The sequence below is a fragment of the Mesoplodon densirostris genome, chromosome 5 (assembly GCF_025265405.1).
Source record: "Mesoplodon densirostris isolate mMesDen1 chromosome 5, mMesDen1 primary haplotype, whole genome shotgun sequence".
NCBI lineage: Eukaryota > Metazoa > Chordata > Mammalia > Artiodactyla > Ziphiidae > Mesoplodon > Mesoplodon densirostris.
This window is the reverse complement of record NC_082665.1, coordinates 25,730,581-25,755,867: the sequence shown is the minus strand read 5'-3', so window position 1 is coordinate 25,755,867 and position 25,287 is coordinate 25,730,581. Positions and strand designations below refer to the sequence as shown.

At 34.3% G+C, this 25,287-nt stretch overlaps 1 protein-coding gene across 1 annotated transcript in view; it reads right to left on the bottom strand.

Moving 5' to 3' along the window:
• The window catches only part of TMPRSS15 (transmembrane serine protease 15), a 146,495-nt gene that overhangs the window by 58,412 nt on the left and 62,796 nt on the right, over positions 1-25,287 (bottom strand). Inside the window, exons 13-16 of the mRNA XM_060099785.1 lie at positions 25,145-25,280; positions 17,400-17,489; positions 14,426-14,548; positions 12,317-12,457 (exon numbers count right to left, since the gene is read on the bottom strand). Coding sequence (XP_059955768.1) covers positions 12,317-12,457; positions 14,426-14,548; positions 17,400-17,489; positions 25,145-25,280 — 490 coding nt within the window. The remainder of the gene's footprint in view (positions 1-12,316; positions 12,458-14,425; positions 14,549-17,399; positions 17,490-25,144; positions 25,281-25,287) is intronic.

Genomic DNA, 25,287 nt, shown 5'->3' with positions numbered 1-25,287 from the left:
TACATTTAGGTCTTTAATCCATTTTGAGTTTATTTTTGTGTATGGTGTTCTAATTTCATTCTTTTACATGGAGCTGTCCAGTTTTTCCAGCACCACTTATTGCAGATGCTGTCTTTTCTCCATTGTATATTCTTGCCTCCTTTATCAAAGATAAGGTGACCATAGGTACGTGGGTTTATCTCTGGGCTTTCTATCCTGTTCCATTGATCTATGGTTCTGTTTTTGTGCCAGTACCATACTAGCCACTTCCTTTTTATTTATTTTTGACCCTGAGCAAATACATTAGTCTTTCAGAAACTCAGTTTCCTTTACTGTCAAAAAGGATAAATACTACTTATGTCTTAGGTATATCATGAGAGTAAATTTTTTAAAAATTAAATGCATTTAGTATACCAATATGAATACATTGAATGCAGAATAAATTTTATCCTTAGCAGCAAAGTATTGATAGTAACATTTAGAAATCGTCCTTTTCATTGATATTTTTAAGTTACTATCTTACTTTATGTTCTAATTGTGTGACTTTCCCCTCCAGATAATGCAAGAAGTCACACATAATCCTTTCCTCTGGGTATCTCACAACAATAATTGGAGCTATTTGTATAGGTTATTTTAAACTTTGATGAAGTCTATATTTTTTCAATCCAAATTTAAGTTACTTTAATAAAAAATACTTTAAGGAAGGCATGACTGGGCTGGTTGTTTCTATAAATCTTTATCCAATGAGAGTAGATTACATATATCAAGTATAATACTATTAGGGAGGTTCTTGTAAATGTAATTATCAATTTATTTCACAAACACCTATTTTTAAACCAGGTTAGTGAGATGATAAATGGGCAAAGACAGCTACTTACTTTATAGGCAAGCATTAATGTTTTAACTGAATTTATATTTTAATCTTTCTAGTGTTAATTTTCAGTTAGCAATCAGGAATACTTAAAGCTAGATATATATGTTTTTGAATTTATATATTCTATTTTAAATCTATACTTAATATATTTTTATTTATTTTAAAACCTGATGGCCTAAATATGTACCCATAATCAAATATCATAATATGAATGTTAGTCATAGCTAGTTATTTTTATATTACCCCATTACTTTGTTTTCATAGTTTGTTAAAATCATTATGTAAAAATGAGTTTTCAATATCAATACTTTAATAATAGATAATTTATTAATAACTTTACTCTTTTACTAGTATAGCCAGGCTATATTTAATTGGAAAACACATATCCATTGAATGAAAATTTAAATATCTGAATAAAAATATGAATGAAAACATGTATAAATATCTGAAAATTGTAATTTATTTTTGTGCTCTAGCCAAAGCTGTTAGGGTTATACCATATGAACATAGAAAAATTAACCTATTTCTGTAAGATGAATATATTGGATGAAAAAATGCTGTATGGAGCAAAACAATCTATTGCTGATGAACTGAAAAGAATGACAAATTCTGAGAAGCGTAAATAAACTCTTTCAAAATTTCCCTTTATGTGCATGAACTGAATTCTGATTCTTTGCAACATATAACAGTTCGGCTTCATTAAGAAGTCTTTAATCCAAAAGTTTAACTCTCTGTGGCCTCTGATGTCTTATTTCTGATCATTTTATGCCCATAGTGAGAGAGAGAGAAAAAAATATTGCTAAGAACTGAGTTTTCCCATCTCTTTTTTATGAAGTCTCCAGTAGCCCTGCCTCATTTAGTCAACATATGCTTGGTTTTAATGGAACTGAATTGATCTCTAAGGCACATGACACACAAGCTGGGGAGGGCTCTAAACCCCTAAATGTAATCAGCTGCCACTTCCACAGTTGCCAGATAAGCACTATTGAATTCCAAATTAAGATTCTGATATTCAGAAAAGAGCAATGAAGGGACATTCAGAGGAGAGTGATCTTAATAAATCTATATTTCATATACTCTAGTTTAATGTAAGTAAAATGTGAAAACTAAGATAAAGAAAGGAGATAGAAAAATATGTTATATAATTGTTTTATTCATCAATTGAATGCTTTGGAAGGTATCCCTAAAATATCTCAGAAGATAAATGAAGCACATACATGCTGCAAATTTATGATATTCCTTTCATCTCTTTTTCCTAAAATGACTAGCAAAGCAGCGCACCAATATAAACAGATATGTGTGCCTAATCTCTCTTTCCACTACCAGCGTGATTATCTGCCACTGCCAATTCCCTGTTTCTGTAATTGCTTTTCAGCCTTTTGGTGTAAAAATCTCTCTGGGAGAAGATCGTGCTGATGATGACTCAATCCCTCCATTTTCTACTCTCCAGCAGCATCTGTCCTGTAGCCAAGAGGGATGTGAAACCACATTCCCAGCGTATTCAGCAAACAGTGATGGTCATGGAAGACTCCATTTTAGTTTCAATTTCTCTAAATGATTTATTACCTCAGTAACATAATCATAGTAACTGAAATCTAGTGAAAAGGCAAACAAATATAAGCAACACCTATGCCATAAATCTCCAATCTATTTTTTTGTTGGAAGCCATAGATTACGTTCTTTTGGCTTTTATCTTGAAAGGAAATTTCTTGTACTATTTTTCAAAATCCTAATGTATTTATCTTATTATAAGACTCTAATAAAAGCTAGTAACTGTAATATTTTTAATAGAAGAGATGTTGCTGCCTTCCTTTTCCCAACCTATTCTCTTTCCACTTCTTTCCTCCCTTTTCCCTTACAGTTTAAAATATGGCTTTAAAGACCTACTATTTCTCTAAAATTTCAAGATGCTTTCACTTTTGCAGATGGCAGAATGCTCAATAATTATTTCAGTTGTTTGGATTTGTAAATAAATTCACTCCCTTATTGGTTAGAGCTATTAGTTTTCTTATCTCATTAGTTCAGTTGGTTTTACTATTCATCTTCATTTCTTTAAAAATATAGTACTTCTCAGCCAAAGACCAATATCATATGATATTGCTTATATGTGGAATCTAAAAACATGATACATAAGTTTATTGTTTTTGGTGCAATGGTGAATGGGATTGTTTTCTTAACTTCTCTTTCTGATCTTTTGTTGTTAATGTATAGGAATGCAAAGGATTTCTGTGTGTTAATTTTGTATCCTGCAACTTTACCAAATTCATACATGAGCTCCAGTAGTTCTCTGATGGCAACTTTAGAATTTTCTATGTAACTAACAGAGCATTGTAAATCACCCTTACTGCAATAAAAACTTTAAAAAATTAAAAAATGATACAAATGAAATTATTTACAAAACAGAAAGAGACTCACAGACATAGAAAACAAACTTATGTTTACCAAAGGGGGAAGGGGGTTGTGGGGAGGGATAAATTAGGAGGTTGGGATTAACATATACACACTACTATAGGTAAAATATATAGATAACCAACAAGGACCTACTGTATAGCACAGGGAATTATACTCAATATTTTGTAATAACCTATAAGGAAAAATAATCTTAAAAGAAATTATTTATATATATATATATATATATATATATATATATATAGTATATATAACTGAATCGCTGTGCTGTACACCTGAAGCTAACACAGTATAATAAATCAACTATATTTCAATAAAAAAAGAAAGTAAAAAAAAAAAAGTTTATGTTTGCAGTTCATTTTAATTTGGTGAATAGATATGGGACAATGTTAAACAGCTAATAATTAATTATAGTTGCAGTTAATATAATGTGCTACAAGATTTTAGTTTATTTTGTGTTTTTATACTTACTAGAAATAAATGTTGAAAGATAAATTTTATTGTAATAACAAATAAATAAATATAATTATAATACATTTTAAAAATATATAGTATTTCTCAAATGTTCCTTCCATGACATCCTTGGAAAAAAGTTGGGAGGCCCTCCCCTCCAAGAGAATAATTTTCTTGCTCTATTTTAAAATACTTTATAGAACTGAGCACTTAATTCTATTGCATTCAAATACAAGTGATATTGATGTCTATACATTTTTTATTGCAGAATTTCTCCTCAAAAATTTAGAAATGTCACTCCGCTGTTTTAAAATATTCACCATGAAGTGACTAAAATATAAAGCTGAACTGATTTTTGACATCTTTGAAAAATGATTCTGTTTATTCTCCTTAAAAAATGTGCTGAAAAATTTTCCTCTTGAAATTAAAAATTTTAAACAGGAAATGTTACAACACTGATTTCTGCTTATAAATTTTTTACAGTAAGCAATAAGACTTCATGATTTTTCAGTCACTTTAATCAGATCTAGAAAGTATATAATTTTTTCCCATTACACCTTTCAGTGTTAGTTTTAACTGGTTCTATTATATTCAACTTGCGGGTTGGTCTTTTTCCTGTTTGCCTGTCACAGACTCCCACATTTTTCCATCTCTTTACCTATTGTCTTTGCTTACTTGATCATGCTTTTGTGCTGCACTTTTGTGACAATGTGGTATTTTGGTGCCAGAGTTTTTGAATAGGTGTGCAAAATAAACTGTGCGGTTCACACCATTAACAAAAACCTCTGATCAAGTCAGAGATAATAATCTGGTTGTGGTAGAGTTTCAACAAGAAATTCCTCTGCCCAAAGGTGGCCATAGGGATAAAATAGTGACAATTCATAATGGTAGTTTGAAAATTGTCTTGATTAATATTTTCCAAGGCAGTGATTTACTTCTCCTCTAAGTTAATTTCTGATTTTTATATATTATCTCTCTCTCTCTCTATCTCTATATATCTTATACATTATATTTATACATAATGTATAATATATAATTTATATATTATATATTTATACACATAACTATATTTTCATGTCAATATATTTTCTTTTTTGCTATTTTGAAAAATAATTATAAGTATAATTTAAAAATAAATAAGTAATCTCATTTATAAATTAAAATAATTATAAATCATATCACTTTCTATATTTTTCTCCTTTTTCATGTACTCTATTTTAAGATAAATTCCAATTTTCTGTTGATCTAAAAGTCTTTATTGCTTTCTTTTGGTGTTGTATGTTCATTCATAGGCCTTAATATTTGTTTGTTTACTTCCCTAGTTGATCTTTTGTTTGTAAACTTCATTAATTGATTTTTTTTGTTTATTTCACCAATGGATTTTTTTATTGATTCATGTCAATGTTGCTTATAAATCATAAGTAGCTGCTTCTAAAACATCACGAAATTCTTCTGAAGAACAGGATGGTTGGCTGCGCTACCACTTACTTTCACCTAAGTAGCTTGGGTAGTAACAATTGTTATGACTTATTTTCAGGGCCAGAGGGTATATAAGCTACAGGTCAATTTTCATATTTGTAGTAATGCTGAAAGCATACAACTTTCTAGCATGGAGTGTAAGGTTTAGGCCAGTTGTAAGTAGAGGAGCAGAGATTTGTACAGATGATTCTAGGATCAGATAATAGGCCAGATGATGAACAATGCTCCAACACTGCCTCTTTTCTAGACACTTTAATTAAAGACAAACTGACCACAATCTCTTATGGAAGGGAAGGATAGATGTAGGAAGGAATATGTATTCTGTTTTCCTGACATATTTGCATCTAGAGAGAACTACTAAGTTGTGGGACAGAAGTATTTTAAAAAATCATAGTACAAGTGGAGAAGCAAGCTATAAAATTTCTGTATAGACTGTTGAATGCAGAGTTATATTTTAGATATATGAATGAAAATATTTATATCTACATCTATATATCTACATCTATATCTATATATCTCCATGATACAGAAAGTTCTTATTAGTTATCAATTTTATACATATTATTGTATATATGTCAATCCCAATCTCCCAATTCATCCACCCTCACCACCATCTCTGCTTTCCCCCCTTAGTGTCCATACGTTTGTTCTCTACATCTGTGTCTCTATTTCTGCCTTGCAAACTGGTCATCTGTAGAATTTTTCTAGATTCCACATATATGTGTTAGCATACGATATTTGTTTTTCTCTTTCTGACTTACTTCACTCTGTATGACAGTCTCTAGGTCCATCCATGTCTCTACAAAAGACCTAATTTCGTTCCTTTTTATGGCTGAGTAATATTCCACTATATATATGTACCACATCTTCTTTATCCATTCATCTGTCGATGGACACTCAGGTTGCTTCCATGTCCTGGCTATTGTAAATAGTGCTGTAATGAACATTGTGGTACATGTATGTGTTGAATTATGGTTTTCTCTGGGTATATGCCCAATAGTGGGATTGCAGGGTCATATGGTAATTCTATTTTTAGTTTTTTTTAAGGAACCTCCATACTGTTCTCCATAGTGACTGTATTAATTTACATTCCCACCAACAGTACAAGAGGGTTCCCTTTTCTCCACACCCTCTCCAGCATTTGTTGTTTGTAGATTTCCTGATGATGACCATTCTAACTGGTGTGAGGTAATACCTCATTGTAGTTTTGATTTGCATTTCTCTATTAATTAGTGATGTTGAGCAGCTTTCCATGTGCCCCTTGGCCATCTGTATGTCTTCTCTGGAGAAATGTCTATTTAGGTCTTCTGCCCATTTTTTGATTGGGTTGCTTGTTTAATATTGAGCTGCATGAGCTGTTTAGATATTTTGGAGATTAATCCTTTGTCTATTGATTTGTTTGCAAATATTTTCTCCCATTCTGAGTGTTGTCTTTTTGTCTTGTTTATTATTTCCTTTGCTGTGCAAAAGCTTTGAAGTTTCATTAGGTCCATTTGTTTATTTTTGTTTTTATTTCCCTTACTCTAGGAGGTGGGTCAAAAAGGATCTTGCTGTGATTTATGTCATAGAGTTTCTTCTTATGTTTTCCTCTAAGAGCTTTATAGTTTCTGGCATTACATTTAGGTCTTTAATCCATTTTGAGTTTATTTTTTTGTATGGTGTTAGGGAGTGTTCTAATTTCATTCTTTTACATGTACCTGTCCAGTTTTTCCCACACCACTTATTTTTAATTTTTATTTTATACTTTTTTTTTTTTTTTTTTTTCCTTTTTGCGGTATGCGGGCCTCTCACTGTTGTGGCCTCTCCCGTTGCGGAGCACAGGCTCCGGACGCGCAGGCCCAGCGGCCATGGCTCACGGGCCCAGCCGCTCCGCGGCACATGGGATCCTCCCAGATCGGGGCACGAACCCGTATCCCCTGCATCGGCAGGCGGACTCTCAACCACTGCGCCACCAGGGAGGCCCTATTTTATACTTTTTAAACATCTTTATTGGAGTATAATTGCTTTACAATGGTGGTTAGTTTCTGCTTTATAACAAAGTGAATCACCTATACATATAGATATATCCCCATATCTCTTCCCTCTTACATTTCCCTCCCTCCCACCCTCCCTATCTCACCCATCTAGGTGGTCACAAACACTGAGCTGATCTCCCTGTGCTATGCAGCTGCTTCCCACTAGCTATCAGTTTTGCATTTGGTAGCCCAGCACCATTTACTGAAGAGACTGTCTTTTCTCCATTGTATATCCTTGCCTCCTTTTTCATAGATTAGTTAACCGTAGGTGCGTGGGTTTATCTCTGGGCTTTCTATCCTGTTCCATTGAACTATATTTCTCTTTTTGTGCCAGTACCATATTGTCTTGATTACTGTAGCTTTGTAGTATAGTCTGAAGTCAGGAAGTCTGATTCCTCCAGCTCTGCTTTTTTCCCTCAAGATTGCTTTTGTTATTTGGGGTATTTTTGGTCTCCACACAAATTTTAAGATTTTTGTTCTAGTTGTGTGAAAAATGCCATTGGTAGATTGATAGAGATTGTGTTGAACCTGTAGACTGCTTTAGGTAGTATAGTCATTTTCACAATATTTATTCTTCCAATCCAAGAACATGGTATATCTCTACATCTGTTTGTATCATCTTTGATTTCTTTTATCAGTGTCTTATAGTTTTCTGAGTACAGGTCTTTTACCTCTTTAGATAAGTTTATTCTTAGGTATTTTATTCTTTTTGTTGCAATGGTGAATGGGATAGTTTCCTTAATATCTCTTTCTGATCTTTCGTTGCTATTGTATAGATATGCAAGAGATTTCTGTGCATTACGTTTGTATCCTGCAACTTTACCAAGTTCATTGATTAGCTCTGGTAGTTTTCTGGTGGTATCATTAGGATTTTCTCTGTATAGTATCATGTCATCTGCAAACAATGACAGTTTTACTTCTTTTCCAATTTATATTCTTTTAATTTCTTTTTCTTCTCTGATTGCCATGGCCAGGACTTCCAAAACTATGTTGAATATCAGTGGCAAGAGTGGGCATCATTGTCTTTTTCCTGATCTTAGAGGAAATGCTTTCAGTTTTTCACCATTGAGAATGATGTTTGCTGTGGGTTTGTCATATTTGGTCTTTATTATGTTGAGGTAGGTTACCTCTATGCCCACTTTCTGGAGAGTTTTTAATCATAAATGGGTATTGAATTTTGTCAAAAGCTTTTTCTGCATCTATTGATATGATCATGTGGTTTTTATCCTTCAGTTTGTTAATATGGTGTATCACATTGATTTATTTGCATATATTGAAGAATACTTGCATCCCTGGGATAAATCCCACATTATCATGGTGTATGATCCTTTTAATGTGTTGTTGGATTCTGTTTGCTAACATTTTGTTGTGGATTTCTGAATCTGTATTTATCAGTGATATTGGTCTGTAATTTTCCTTTTGTAATATCTTTGTCTGGTTTTGGTATCAGGGTGATGGTGGCCTCGTAGAATGAGTTTGGGAGTGTTCCTTCCTCTGCAATTTTTTGGGAGAGTTTGATAAGGATGGGTGTGAGCTCTTCTCTAAATGTTGGATAGAATTCACCTGTGAAGCCATTTGGTACTGGACTTTTGTTTGTTGGAAGACTTTTAATTACAGTACCAATTTCATTACTTGTGGTTGGTCTGTTCATAAATTCTATTTCGTCTTGGTTCAGTCTTGGAAGGTTATACCTTTATAAGAATTTGTCCATTTCTTCCAGCTTGTCCATTTTATTGGGATAGAGTTGCTTGTAGTAGTCTCTTAGGATGCTTTTTATTTCTGTGGTGTCCATTGTAACTTCTCCTTTTTCATTTCTAATTTTATTGATTTGAGTCATCTCCATCTTTTTCTTGATGACTCTGGCCAAAGGTTTATCCATTTTGTTTATCTCCTCAAAGAACCAGCTTTTAGTTTTATTGATCTTTGCTATTTTTTTCTATATTTCTCTTTCATTTATTTCTGATCTTGTCTTTATGATTTCTTTCCTTCTACTAACTTTGGGTTTTGTTTGTTCTTCTTTCTCTAGTTCCTTTAGGTGTAAGGTTAGATTGTTTATTTGTGACTTTTTTTTTTTTTTGTCTCCAGAAGTAAGATTGTATTGCTGTAAACTTCCCTCTTAAAACTGCTTTTGCTGCATCCCATAGGTTTTGGTTCATCATGTTTTCCTTGTCATTTGTCTCTAGGTATTTTTTGATTTCCTCTTTGATTTCTTCAGTGATCTCTTGATTATTTAGTAATATATTGTTTAGCCTCCATGTATTTGTGTTTTTTATGTTTTTTCCCTGTAACTGATTTCTAATCTCATAGCATTGTCATCCAAAAAGATGCTTGATATGATTTCAATTTTCTTAAATTTACTGAGGCTTGATGTGACCCAAGATGTGATCTACCCTGTAGAATGTTCTATGTGCAATTGAGAAGAAAGTTTATTCTGTTGTTTTTGAACATAATGTCCTATAAATATCAGTTAAATCTATCTGGTCTGTTGTGTCATTTAAAGCTTGTGTTTCCTTATTAATTTTCTGTCTGGATGATCTGTCCATTGGTGTAAGTGAGGTGTTAAAATCCCTCACTATTATTGTGTTACTGTTGGTTTCCTCTTTTATAGCTGTTAGCATTTACCTTATGTATTGAGGTGCTCCTATGTTAGGTGCATAAATATTTATAATGTTATATCTTCTCCTTGGATTGATCCCTTGTTCATTATGTAGTGTCTTTCCTTGTCTCTTGTAACATTCTTTATTTTAAAGTCTATTTTAGGGCTTCCCTGGTGGTGCAGTTGTTGGGAGTCCACCTGCCTATGCAGGGGACATGGGTTCGTGCACCACTCCAGGAAGATCCCACATGCCACGGAGCAAATAGGCCCATAACCCTGTGTGTCCAAAGCCTGTGCTCTACAGTGGGAGAGGCCACAACAGTGAGAGGCCCGCGTACCGCAAAAAAAAAAAAAAAAAAGTCTATTTTATCTGATATGAATATTGCTACTCCAGCTTTCTTTTGATTTCCATTTGCATGGAATATCTTTTTCCATCCCTCCACTTTCAGTCTGTATGTGTCCCTAGGTCTGAAGTGGGTCTCCTGTAGACAGCATATATACAGTCTTGTTTTTGTATCCATTCAGTGAGCCTGTGTCTTTTGGTTGGAGCATTTGATCCATTCACATTTAAGGTAATTATTGACATGTATGTTCCTATTACTATTTTCTTAATTGTTTTGGGTTTGTTTTTGTATGTCCTTTTCTTCTCTTGTGTTTCCCACTTAGAGAAGTTCCTTTAGCATTTGTTGTAGAGCTGGTTTGGTGGTGCTGAATTCTCTTAGCTTTTGCTTGTCTGTAAAGCTTTTGATATCTCCATCTAATCTGAATGAGATCCTTGCTGGGTTGTAGGTTCTTCCCTTTCATCACTTTAAATATATATTGCCACTCCCTTCTGGCTTGTATGTTTTCTGCTGAGAAATCAGCTGTTAACCTTATGGAAGCTCCCTTGTATGTTATTGGTCGTTTTTCCCTTGTTGCTTTTAATAATTTTTCTTTGTCTTTAATATTTGCCAATTTGATTACTATGTGTCTCGGCATGTTTCTCCTTTGGTTTATCCTGCCTGGGACTCTCTGTGGTTCCTGGACTTGGGTGGCTATTTCTTTCATATGTTATGGATGTTTTCAACTATAATCTCTTCAAATATTTTCTCAGGTCCTTTCTCTCTCTCTTTGCCTTCTGGGACCCCTGTAATGTGAATGTTGGTGAGTTTTATGTTGTCCCAGATGTCTTTTAGGCTGTCTTCATTTCTTTTCATTCGTTTTCTTTTTTTTAATTTTGTTTCACAGCAGTGAATTCCACCATTCTGTCTTCCAGGTCACTTATTCATTCTTCTGCTTCAGTTATTCTGCTATTGATTCCTTCTTGTGTATTTTTCATTTCATTTATTGTATTGTTCATCTCTGTTTGTTTATTCTTTAATTCTTCTACATCTTTATTAAACATTTCTTTCATCTTCTCGATTTTTGCCTCTATTCTATTTCCGAGGTCCTGGATCATCTTGCCTATCATTATTCTGAATTCTTTTTCTGGAAGGTTGCCTATCTCCACTTCATTTAATTGTTTTTCTCTGTTTTATCTTGTTCCTTCTTCTGGTATCTAGTCCTGTGCCTTTTAATTTTGTCTATCTTTCTGTGAATGTGGTTTTTGTTCCACAGGCTGCAGGATTATAGTTCTTCTTGCTTCTGTTGTCTGCCCACTGGTGGCTGATGCTATCTAAGGGGCTTGTTCAGTCTTCCTGATGGGAGGGACTGGTGGTATGTAAAGCTGGCTGTTGCTCTGGTGGGCAGAGCTCAGTAAAACTTTAATCTGCTTGTCTGTTGATGGGTGGGGCTGAGTTTCCTCCTTGTTGGTTGTTTGGCCTGAGGTGACCCAGCACTGGAGGCTACAGGCTCTTTAGTGGGGCTAATGGACTCCGGGAGGGCTCATGCCAAGGAGTACTTCCCAGAAGTTCTGCTGCCAGGGTCCTTGTCCCCATGGTGAGCCACAGCCACCCACTGTCTCTTCAGGAGACCCTCCAATACTAGTACATAGGTCTGGCTCATTCTCTTATGGGGTCACTGCTCTTTCCCCTTGGGTCCTGATGCATACACTACTTTGTGTGTGCCCTCCAAGAGTGGAGTCTCTGTTTACCTCAGTCCTGTTGAAGTCCTGCAATTAAATTCTGCTAGCCTTCAAAGTCTGTTTCTCTGGGAATTCCTCCTCCCATTGCAAGACCCCCAGATTGGGAAGCCTGGCAAGGGCTCAGAGCCATCACTTCAGTGGGTGGACTCCTGTGGTATAATTGTTCTCCAGTTTGTGAGTCACTCACTCAGCAGTTATGGGATTTGATTTTGTGATTGCACCCCTCCTACTGTCTCATTGCGGTTTCTCCTTTGTCTTTGGATGTGGGGTATCGTTTTTAGTGAGTTCCAGTGTCTTCCTGTTAGTGATTGTTCAGCAGTTAGCTCTTTCAAGAGGGAGTGAGTGCACATCCTTCTACTCTGCCATCTTGAACAAATCTCCCCTCCTGTATGTTACTACTGTTTTGCTCCAAAAGTTACAAGGCAGCATGTAATCCCGAGTACACTTACCTGGAATCCCCAAGTAATAGCCAGTAGTGAAATTTGCTTTAAATCCCCGTTTTGCCAACCCATAATCAGTGATAAAAAGCACAGTCATTCTGTTGGTGGTTGAGAACACGTCCTTTACTGGACCAGGTCCTGTGTACACTGCTGCTCAAAAAAAAAAAAAAAAAAAAATCAGTGAGATGATCTTTTGACTCTAGAAGGAATATACCCTTTTTCTCAGTTCTGTCTCCCAGAGGTATGCAACATGCAGCCTGGCTTGCTCAGGAAGCACCACATGTAAGTAAATGCATACATTCTCTTACATTTTAGGCACTGCTTCTAGGAAAGCCAACTTCTCTACTGATCTTTTCCAATATTACTTAAGGTTTCTGCAGCTCTATAATTTAATGATGAATTACTCATAATATTGTCTGGTTTTGCATCACTACTATTCAAAGCTCATGTTATCACAGAAAAATAATTGTTGGCCTGTTTTTAAAGACCCTTTTAAAATAACAGAGCTTATAGTATCCTTTAATAAATTTTTGTCTAAATTTATTTGATATTTTTAATAAATTGAATCAATAATCTAATCTGAAATATGAATTAATTAGAGACAGATAATATAAACCTAAATGATGGTTTTCTATATTTTTCCCTCTAATCCCTGGGCTTTGAGGGTTTCATAAACAATAAAATACTCTTTATTAAAAACTAAAGGCTTCAGTTAATTTAAAAATATATTCATCTCATTAAATATCTTATATATATGAATCCTTGAAAATGATTCTGTATCAAAAGAACTTCTCACCTACATATTTGAAAATGATGATTCTGAGATCCTTTTGGAATTCGTATTTACTTTTCTGTGATTGATGGAAATACTAAGAGGTGAAATGATAAAAATTGATTTTTCTTAGATCATGAGAACACTGAAGTTTTTATTAGAAAGACAGAGTAAACTGAAAATGGAAAAACTACTCAAAATGTGTTTATAACTATATTGAAAATCAAATTTGAAGTTCCTCAGTTCTTGCTAGCACAAGACTCCTCACCCCACCGAGACTTTCATTGTTATTTGTTCTGTGTGTGGCTCTCAAAATCCTCTCCCAGGAAACTTGTACTTTAGAACTTTGTGGGATTTTTCTGAAGAGCCTACATTATGGTGACAGATTAGTATGGCTGGGAAACCCTCTCCACCACTCTGCTCCTTCATTGCTATACAGCATGCCCTCTGGAGTCTTCATCCTCTGGTTGCAGTGTTCATGTGATTGCATAGCTATCTGGCCAGATTTTATAGGAAATAATTAATACAGGTCTAAAGCACAGTTAGATAAAACATTTTTACTTGTAAAGTGTGCTGTTTCTGCATTCCAGTTGACATTTCATGTATTTTCATAGTTCAGTTCATGACTTATCAAGAGACACTTCTTTCTTAAAAATTGGTAGTAATTGAGTAAGATATTAGCCATTATACTTGATAGATTTTTATTATATTAACATGCATTCTATGATCTAGGTATAATAATTTCCTCTAGAATAGAACACTTTCCCCCTATGTCTATTTAAAAAATTAATGATCAACAGATGTTAGGGAAAAATCAACTTGCTCAACTTTTGACTCATTCTCAGATACTTATATAGAAGCAGCTAGTACTAGAGACAGAGCCCATCATAGTAATAGTGAAACACAAAGTAAAAAGCATTTAAAAATTTTGCATAACAAACACAATTGTTCCTCTAGTTTGAAGTGAAATAAAACATAATATAATAGCTGTCTTTGGAAATACGATGTACACATAATGCATAGAAAACTGCATAATGGATGTTCTTAGCTTTTAGTCTCTAAAGTGTAATGCTTATTGTAGTAAATTAATATCAGCTGGTAGGAACTGCTGACTAAAAACTATGAATCCTCGTTTGCCAAGAATGTTTCAGAAATATACCATTCTGTCATCACTGTAAACACTCCCCATATTGGAAGCATGACATACAGTTTGACATGTTACTCTACTGCTGTAATTTCACTTTGCTAGTTGTAAAAGAGTGACTACATTTATTGAGAAATGCTCTCTCCATCAGCCCAGTGTCTTGAGCCGTTCAACCTTCACAATATTTAAACTGGAGACTTACCTAAGAGCAAGAAATCATCTTCACCATCCCTGATTTCAACAACATCTGCAATATTTTCTAAGTCAAATGCTTGAAAGTGAAGCTGAATATTTTTTCCCTTTTGTGCATTTAAATTCCAAACACCTTAAAAGTAATAAATAACAACATAGTTTAAACATAGTTCTTTTGATTTCTCTTCAAAACTTCAATCTCTTGAGAATTTCAAATTACTTTCAAAGATTTATTTCATTTTATATAAACCAATATTCCAAGCTGTTTCTGTGTGTGAAGAAACATTTTGTCTATTCCAGAATATTTGTAGTAAAATTTCAATTAAATATGAAAGAATTTACTGCAATTCAATTTACTTTATTTCATATAAAATGGAATATCTTAATCAAAGCTTATCAGTAGTGTTTTACTCCTACAGTCTAAAATTTATAAATGTCAAAGATGTGAATTTTTCATTTCCATTTATTTTATTTCCATGACTAAATGCAGAGGAAAACAAGGTGATGAAAATGCAATTTGTAGGGCAACTAAACTTTAGTATTTCTTTAAGTAATTGTTCCCATTATTTATATGTGTCATATGATGGTAGTTCCTTTTGGAACAAAACAAAACAAAATTACCAGCCTTATAACAATAAACACTCCTCTTTCTTTATTGATTCCTTAAAAGATTTAGTCTTTACATTTTGTTCTAGGCTCTTTCCTAATTCTGCGTGAGAGTTCTCATTCACTCTTAAGGAAATCATTTCATCAACATAGTAATGACATCTAAGTCTTTATTTTCTACACTTTTTTTTGAGAAGTAGATCCATTTATTCAATTATTTACTGTGTACAGATCTACATGTACGTATCTCAAATTCAACGTGTAATACAGGGAACACTCAATTATCTCTTTCCCCAAATCATTCCTTTTTTCATTTTTCCTATCTCGGTGAATAGCACCACTACTCATCTACTCATAATTGTCTACCAGGAACCTCTGCATCTCCCTTGACCTCCTCTCTCCTACTGCATCCAATCAATCACCAAGGCTGTCAGTACTACCTCCTATATCCCTGGAATCCCATTTCCTTCTCAGTCTCCACTGCCATTATCTGAGTTCAAGTCATGTTTATTTATTTTATTTTATTTTTTTAAGGTGTTGGGGGTAGGAGTTTATTAATTAATTAATTTATTTTTGCTGTGTTGAGTCTTTGTTTCTGTGCGAGGGCTTTCTCTAGTTGTGGCAAGAGGGGGTCACTCTTCATCGCGGTGCACGGTCTCTCACTATCATGGCCTCTCTTGTTGCGGAGCACAGGCTCCAGACGTGCAGGCTCAGTAGTTGTGGCTCACGGGCCTAGTTGCTCCGTGAGATGTGGGATCTCCCAGACCAGGGCTTGAACCCGTGTCCCCTGCATTAGCAGGCAGATTCTGAACCACTGCGCCACCAGGGAAGCCCTAAGTCACCTTTATTTTTCATCTTCTAATTGTTGATGCTGATGGCTCCCTTACTACCTATCTCTGATTCTACAGCCAGACGGATCCATCGAAGATGCAAACATGATTTCATCACTATTTTCCTCTAAACCATTTAAAGTTTCCTCAGTGCTCTCAGAATAAAATCCAAACTGCTTAATGTGGTGTGAAATACCTTCACAATTCAATTTCATTTATTATTACTTAACTTTGAAGATTCAAGAAAAAAAAAATCAAGGTCTTCTACCTCTGAACTTTTTGTATGTTAGGTACCTCTCATGTCCCTCCACAGTCTCCTGCCTTTGCACTTATTACAAACAGTACCTTAGAATTTTGTGATGCCTGACAATTTATCTGAATCCTTATGTAGACTGAATTATGTTTGTTTCTTCTTTACTTACTTCAGTGCCTAACAGATGAAGCATTCAATAAATATTTGTTGAATAAATCAATAAATTTCTCCAAATTGTTCTTTCAATGTTCTGCTTATTTTCAGATATTTTTAAATCATTATTTTGTACAAATGACATGTTTAAAAGATATTTCCAATGTGAAGTAGAGATGATCATCTCTACAAGTCAAATTAGATGAATGGCTGTTTATTTTTTTGAATCAGATATCTCCCTATAATAGTGACTCTATTATCCTATCAAAATGATACTTATCTCTGGACCATTTGAAGGAAGAAATTACATTTTCTAATAACACATTTTTCACTATGATTGGAACATTTTTTTCACTGGTAGAATTTTACATTTAGGTAGGTGGTGTTATGGGTGGCTGTGGAAGGCAAGGGAAGAACATGTCTGTTTTCCAGAACTGCTGGAGTGGAATCTTTGTAGGACGGGCCTGGGAATCTGCATCTTTAACACAGACAATCTCTAAGCAGCCTTATGAGCTTCTCTATTTAGGACTAATGACCTAGAGACAAGCTTTTTATGGTTTTAGCATACTGGTCTATTCTTCTCTCTAGACTTAGAATATTTTAGTGATCCTCTTTATTAGTTCATCTTTTATATTGGGAATCTAATCACATTACTATAACTGCCTGCTTTATTGACCTTAGTCTATATTTATAAAGGGTGTGTATGTCACAGCTGGCTCTTTGCTTTTTATACTTTCCACTGACCTTATTCTATGGAATTGCAACCTTGTTATACACACCATAAACATTATATGCATAATCAAGGGGAGTGGTGTCTGGGGTAAGGCTGCCTATTTCACCTACTGGTTTTATTCAACTTTTAAATTTGAGAAATATAATAATATCATCTGTTTTAAAGAATTATTGTGAGAACTGTCTAAAATAAGGTATATAAAGCATTAGTGCAGTGACTGGCATAAAATAAATGCAAAAAGTTAGTAATTAATTATTGTTATTCTTGTTATCATTCTATTAAGCAATGTCACAGATGTGGTTGTTGTATTCAGATACAGTAAATTTATAATTACTTTGCTGTGTCAAGGGGAGAATCTAACTTTGATATATACATTTGTTTCTCATGGCCTGGAAAAGAAATGACTCACAGAAAGCCTTATTAGGGTATTTGTTTGGAAAGTTCATAGACATGAATGTTGTATTTGGCTCCCACAGTTCAAAAGGTCCTCCACAGTCCGCTGAAAAGGAAAGAAATGAAAAATCATTAGTAACATATTGTTTATTTCAGACATAATACTATATGCCCATAAATTTCCAATTATATTTCTTGGAATACTGGTTTTGACAGATACATTTTAGAGTTTGTGTAAGGGAAAAATATAGGTTAACGGGTCTCTTTACTGAAGAATTTCTCAAAACCTTAAATATTCTTATGTTCTTTGTCATTTTCCAAGAAGGCATAATAGTATTCAGCATTTCCCAAAATTATTTAGGCAAGAAAACAATTTTGAAAGCATCTTTTATAAATAAGCTTCATGAAATAAGGTATCAATGCTCTGCTGTAGAAAAAAAGATGAATCTTCATAATAGAAATATCTTACATATGGCACTCTCTTATGAGAAGGGCTAGTAAATTACTAATCCTACCATTTCTTGTTTTTTCTTCTTTTTTCCTGCTTTTTTTTTTTTTTTTTCAGTAGAGAAAAAGAGTCACTGTCCTGAATATTGTATTGAGGCATTTGACTGTCAGGAAAGGGGGATAAAAACTCTACCTTCTAAATAATTGGCCTAGACTGTTCAAGAGTCAAGTTGGAACTGAAGTTAATGCAAATTTATTAGAAAAAATAGAGCACAGATCTTCCAGTTAAGATTATGATGCTTCAAGTGGGTAAACTAACTTTATGAAATTCTTAATCTACTTTATTTATCTTGCTTATTAGAAAAACATTCTAAAGTAATGTAAAACTTCATCAACTACTTTGTTCTATCTTGTTTTTTATTACCATGTTATACTTAAGATCAAAAGAATAAAAGTAATCTAATTAGAAGAATATATAAAACTGAGATAAGTAGATATTTTTTTCTATTATTAAAGGCAGATGATAATGGTATTACTTCCTCCCAATACCACAGAAATCAGATTAGAGGAGGGAAAAATTAAATGTCTCTACATCTACGGCAGTGATTTCCATCAGACCCTCTTGTTTGATCCCTCTTTTACATGTCATCTGCCTCATTTATGTAGATCCTTTCAATTCATGCACACCGTTCAAGTTTGTATGTAATAATCTTCTTAGATTGGGGTTTTATTATATGTACAGTGGGACAGAGAGAGGCAGTTTCTGTGGCTCAAACTAGTATCATTGCCAACATATCCTGCTCTGTAAGGTTTGGCTCTGTAAGGGCTTGGTCTACCTTATATGCCCTCCTGGGACTGGCTTGTCCAGAACCAGCTGAACTTAGCAAGAATAATATAATCTTTTTAAAAAACCTTACTGTTTGCAAAGTTTCCATGCACATTTTCTTATCTGGAGAGAGAAGGTGGTGTATAAAGGAAAGATGTGTTGGAGTTGGTGGATTAAAACTATCGTTCTGAATTAGTTACTTGTCTTTTTGAGACTGGGTCTTCTCATATACAAACTAGATATATATTAGAGATTTTCAAGGTTGTAAAAATCAGACATAATTTATGAAAAGTGCCTAGACATTACCTGGCACGCTCAGTCCTGGTTGTCAGTGCATTCTTGTGAATTAGGTAATTACTATGATTATTTCAATTTTCTTTTTTAACATCTTTATTGGAGTATAATTGCTTTACAATTGTGTGTTAGTTTCTGCTTTATAACAAAGTCCATCAGTTATACATATACATACATCCCCATATCTCCTCCCTCTTGCATCTCCCTCCCACCCTCCCTATCCCACCCCTCTAGGTGGTCACAAAGCACCGAGCTGCTCACAGACAAATCGGGCATCGGAGGTGTTCTGTTACTTGCTAATGCTGAGCATAACCACTTAGTGTCAAAGTCAGGCTTCAACTCAGTTAACCTCAAACTCATCTCACAGTATGTTACTGTCTGTTGCTGGGTTGATTAAACAGAATCATTTCAACCATTTGGTCTGAGCTACCGGCAGGGTTAGGCTGAGTCTCAGTAAGTGGCACTTGGTGGGTATGTGACAAGGAGGAGGACTGAAGGGAACGTGGATGAGAGCACTAACAAGTAAGGTCAATGACGGACAGACCTAGAAGGAAGAAAGCAGTGTACACAGGGTGCTGAAGAAGACATTGGAACCAAAGAAAGAGTGATAATTCGGAACAAGGGCAGGTTCTCCACTGGGAAAGGCTGAGGGAACTGTGTGCTTCTACAGCAGCATTTCCTCCAAAGAGAATCCTTTCCTCGATTGTGGGACTTATTGTCTTGACAAGATTACTGAAGAAGCATCCACTACAACCCCTCAACTCCCACATACACACAACTCACCTAACTTTAGTAATTCTAAAGTGCCTTGAAACGCTTTCTTCAATCCTCAAGAAAACTAATGAGGAGGGGAGAGTGTAACTGCAGGGACAAAAATAACACTGCTGATTAGCGAGGGGGAAAGCCAGCTCTTCTTCTTAAATTTAGCCATGACCAGTGTGGCCAGTGGGAGTGCTGTTGTTTAAGCATCATTCTCATTGCTCTTCAAGGAAAAAAAATTTCTAAATCGTATACTCCTCATATAGGAAATAGCCAACAATTTGGAGAATGTATTGAGTGTTCACTTCTCTGAACACTTGATGGTACATTATATTATATGCAGATGAGTAGGTAGGACTTAAATAAACACAAAACCAGAACTAAAATGTTGTCAAGTGTGATTGTTAAGTCTGTCAAGGCAGGCAGTTGACTTAGCATTTCTCCTCTGAATAGAAATCTTAGAAATTCAACAAAAAATACTTAAAAAAGTAATAAAATATTTAAGAAGTATTTACATTTCAAATATAATTTTATGTCAAATAAATGATCAGTAAGTATCTCTGATCCTTGGTCTTCTAAGATTGATATCAGTTACTCTCTGTATATAAACGACTGTAAGGAATTGGCAAAAGCACTTTCAGCCACTCTAAATATGATGACAATTTATTTTAATGGTGGTGTTGCTATAGCAGAGATGTAGCATGTACTTCTTAGAGGATCCAAAGACTCATGAACTGTAATTCTGGAGAGCACAGTCCTGCTGTGTCATTTAATAAACCATCTCCACCCAGAGAATGAGAGTTAAATAGTTTTCCTGATACAGGGAACTCTTCAATTATAGTTGTTAAATTCTACCATTTTTCTTTTTCTTGGAACTGTTCTCTCAAAAATTTGTATTTTGATTAATTTCTTACTATGCCAGTAGAAATCTTCATGACATGCAATATGTAAATAATATGCAGTAACTTGCAAAATGGTTGTCAGGGATAGATACTTTCCTCGAGGCATGTCATTTTTAATCCATGCTTAAACCTCTGACATAAATGATATATGTGTCAATGTGGAGGCATTTACTGTAGGGTGAAAAGAAGGAGAGTTCAGCTTTCACTTACAGTAAAAGGGTTCAAATTAAAGTTATTTATGACAAGATATTTAAAGCAAGAAATAAGGATGATAAAAGTAGGTTTCTTTTTGCTACTTTTATTTTTTAAGATTTTTTTTTTAATGTGGACCAATTTTAAAGTCTTTATTGAGTCTTCCACACTCCCCTGCATTGGAAGGCGAAGTCTCAACCACTGGACCGCCAGGGAAGTGCCTGATTGCTACTCTTATGTGAGGGAAATAATAGGTGCAGTTTAAGAAATACTACCACACATTGATGTTTGAATATGTTAAAAGTGGCTAATTTTCAAAGTCAGCATTTTTAAAAAAATAATCATAGTAATAGATAACAAGTCCTAAAGTATTACAGACACAACAATTTTAAAAGCTTAGGTGATAATATAAAAAGAAATTTTGGGGTTCAGTTTGACAAAATTTATATTTTCATTAACAGGTTATAGTGACCAGCCACGATACAAATGTTTTTATTAAATTTGTGGCAATAAAGTTCCAATTTATATTCCCTGTGGTTTACATTTTATTTATAATTACTAGCCATCTAGCCAATAATATATCTAATAAATAGGCTGTTTTGAAGGTAAAAAGATGAAAACAAGAGTAGCCAAAAACATACTGAGGTAGGAGCATATGAGGGCAGTTAATTTGGAATTTGCTAAGGGTATCAAATCATACTAATGATATAAAAGGCAAGCAGCTCTACATGACCATCAATTACATGAGAGTTAAATTGGTACTGATTCATTTTTACATGAATAACTAAAGTTAAATATCATTTAGCTCTAAGTATAATATCAAACCTATGAAACTTTCCAAATTAATTTTTATTTTGCTTTTGGAGATGGAAAGTGGCCTAATAATGGCCAAATAGAATGAAACTATAGAAATAGAGTGACTATTACAATAGTAAAAACTAGCTTGTCCTTTTTTTTTTTTCCTTAACTAGTTTTAACAGCCCAGAAATAAGCCAGGTGCTGAAATGTTGATTTCTTTTGGTATATACCTATTCTATTTAGTAGGTACTTGTCATGAATCTTTCCAATTGTGTTGCAAATTGGCATTATATTTGTGTAATGAATGTTTACTTTTTAAAAATGTTCTCAATACAATCCCGACATTTAAATTATTTGTGCCAATGTCACAGGGCAAAAATCATAGAGCTAATGCAGCAGCAAGTGATTAAAATCACATGATGGAAAAATCCCTGCAGTTATGAAAACTGAACTTACATTTCCCCAAACAAGGCACAATCTGGATCCCTAGGAACAGCAGAGAAAAATGGCCTTAGCTAGTCAGTTACTTGATTATTTTCTTATTTAAATGCTCTATAAGAACCAAAGAAAAGACTATTAGCCAGTCAACCATGGTTTCCCTTTGTTTCTGCTTAAACAAATCAGTGATCTGGAACCAGAAAAGCTTTGCTCAGATAAGAGTTTCGCTGAACCAATTGCAAAGGGCATTAGAATGAAATTGTTCAGAATGCATTTGACTGTAATTAGCATTTTCTGCTGTGCTAAATATTGCCCTGAAGTGAACCATTTGGAACCTGGAACAAATACACTCTGCAAATATTCTAAAGTTTATATTTTAAAATCAGATGGGTTATTCTACCATTATAATTTCCCTATTGTAAAAATATGCAGGCATATCATGCTTCCTTGACATTGAGGTATTATCTTTTTCTCTTTCTGATTGGAATAGATAAGAGGACTGTGTGGGTTAGACAGATACATTTCTAATATGAAAAATCATATTTAAAGTTTTATTTATATATGTATGACTTTACATATGAAAGTTATCTCAAATTTTCTATTTTATATAGTGATGAGATTTTGCTACTTTTAAAATATTGAGCCTATGAAACTATGTTACTTTCACCCATAAAATCTTTTTCTTCTTGACCACTTATTGATGAATAGAAGAACATGCTGGCAGAAAGGATTATGAAGACAATCTGTTTTATTAAATGATTGCAATATCAAAATAGCAAGATGTTGCTAATATTTGGTATCTATAGCAATTATTTATCAAACCAGCAGTGATTTTAATGATTATAATATTGTTTTGCATGAAAATGTTTCATATAACAGACAGGAAGGGAGTGGGACACATACAAAATGAAGTGAGACAATTATTTTTAAACAACACTGTGAAGCCCAAATTATTGTGTTCATGCGATGTTTTATCCATCCCTAGCCCCACCATTATTTCCAAGCTTTAGTTCTGGTATCAGAATTTTGTTTGGCAAAAATGTTTAGAACATACAGCCAAAATAGAGAGAGAGACAGAGAGAGAAATAAAGAGAGAGAGGATACGTTTATACCTAATAGTATTTGTTGATGATCTATTTATGCAATGTTAAGAATCAGTCAGACAGGGGCCTCCCTGGTGGCGCAGTGGTTGAGAGTCCGCCTGCCGATGCAGGGGATACGGGTTCGTGCCCCGGTCTGGGAGGATCCCATATGCCGCGGAGCGGCTGGGCCCGTGAGCCATGGCCGCTGGGCCTGCGCGTCCGGAGCCTGTGCTCCGCAACGGGAGAGGCCACAGCAGTGAGAGGCCTGCGTACCGCAAAAAGAAAAAAAAAAAAAAAAAAAAGAATCAGTCAGACACCAGTGAAGCAAAGGTGAATTAGATCCAGAGTTTGGTGTCAAGAAAACTTCTTGTCACAACTCTGTGGCCAATACTATTACATGGGATTGCATGGTAATTTCCTGTTTTTTTTTAAATTTTGAGTGTCATTCTATCTCTTAAACTGAATGCTTCCTTGAAGGTTTTTCCAGATCACAGTCTCTTCTCCAAAGCCTTTTATCACTTAATCCTCTCATTTACTACTTTTAGGGGCACATAGTTATATATTGCTTTTAATATTTATTAGTTTGTTAATTCATTAATATTATATATTGTTTCATGTATCAATGGTTATTGCTACAACTTACATTTCTTGTGCAGTGCTTTGTATGTAGCAGATATTTATAAAATTTGAATGAATGCTTGAAATATTGAGGAATATGTGTATAACCCATACATGCATCTAAACATGTTAATACACGTGATGGTAAGTATAAATTAGCCTTTTGGTGGGATGTAAGTGCACATTCAATATGGCGGCATGGGACAAGTATGACAATGTGATTACTCTCCTCCTCTTAATGGCTGCTCATTTGTCATACATTCTCAAATACCAGTCATTTGTCTTTAAAGCTTTTGAGTTATTAAAGACACTCATCTGAAAAGTCAGTTTTTGTTTAACTTAAAGATTAGAAGCATACAAATATATAATTTTTGAAGTAAAATCAAATTTGGATAGGTTGCCAACTGATTTGCTGATGTGAATATGAGCAGAATTTCAAGTGTGCTTGGCACAAAAGGGGAAATGGAAAAACTGCTGTGTTTCATGATAAAACAAAAACATCTATGAGGTTCAACACAAGCAAAGCTGTACAGCTAGATGAGCTTCCTACCACCATAATCCAAAAACAAAAGGGATGTTTTTGCATCAAAACTACAATGTAGTGAAAACATCCCAATAGAGGGGCAATAGGTAATGGATGTTTCATATCATTTGTCATTACACACACACACACACATTTCGCTTGTTTGTTTATTTTGGTCAGATCCCACAGTCTGAAAGTGGTATGAAGTTATTGTCTCCTTTGACATAATAAGATGGTCGATAATGTACCTTTTGTTTCTGGAATGTCATGTTTCAAATTTGAGTTAAGAGCACAGGTAGATACAGGCTCCGTTTTGTTCCTTTGAGATAAAAGATTCCATAGAACATTGGAAATGCGGGTCATTGCTCTTGCAAGGCCTTACAAAGACACCATGACAGGACAAAAAACTTTTGTGTGATCTAGGTATATTCAAAATCCAGACCGAATCATTATTATTAAATTATTCTGAAAATAGGCTTGGTGGGTTTCAGGCTTAAGTAAACTCCTCTTGAGAAACATCACTCTCATAAGAAGGCTATGAGAATCTTAAGGCTTCTTCCCAAAAGACTATAGGCCATGCTACATGGCTAATATGACATTAGTTTGTATTAAGTTGAAAAAAAAATAGAAATCAGCACTTTGATTATCAAAAATGAAAATTTAGTAAAATTATCATAAACATGCATAACAAAGTAATTTCATCGTGAATTTTTATATAATATGTAATACTTTACTAGTTTCCATTTTACTTATATTTTAAAGGTTTTGATTTTCAGTGAAAAAAATAATACTAGGGAAAGATAATAAAAAATAAGTCAGAGAGAGATCTACCTGAAAATAGTAATAACTTAATTAGGAAAAATACATGTTAAGGTTACTTACTAGGAAGTTCTGGCAGAGGAGTTGGGACCAAAGTTGGTTCTGGATAAAGACTCACATTGCAAATCCCATATGTTAGGCTAATGTCATCCAATGCTATATCACTCAGGAACTGGTTTTTAAACGCATTAAAAGCAACCTGTAGT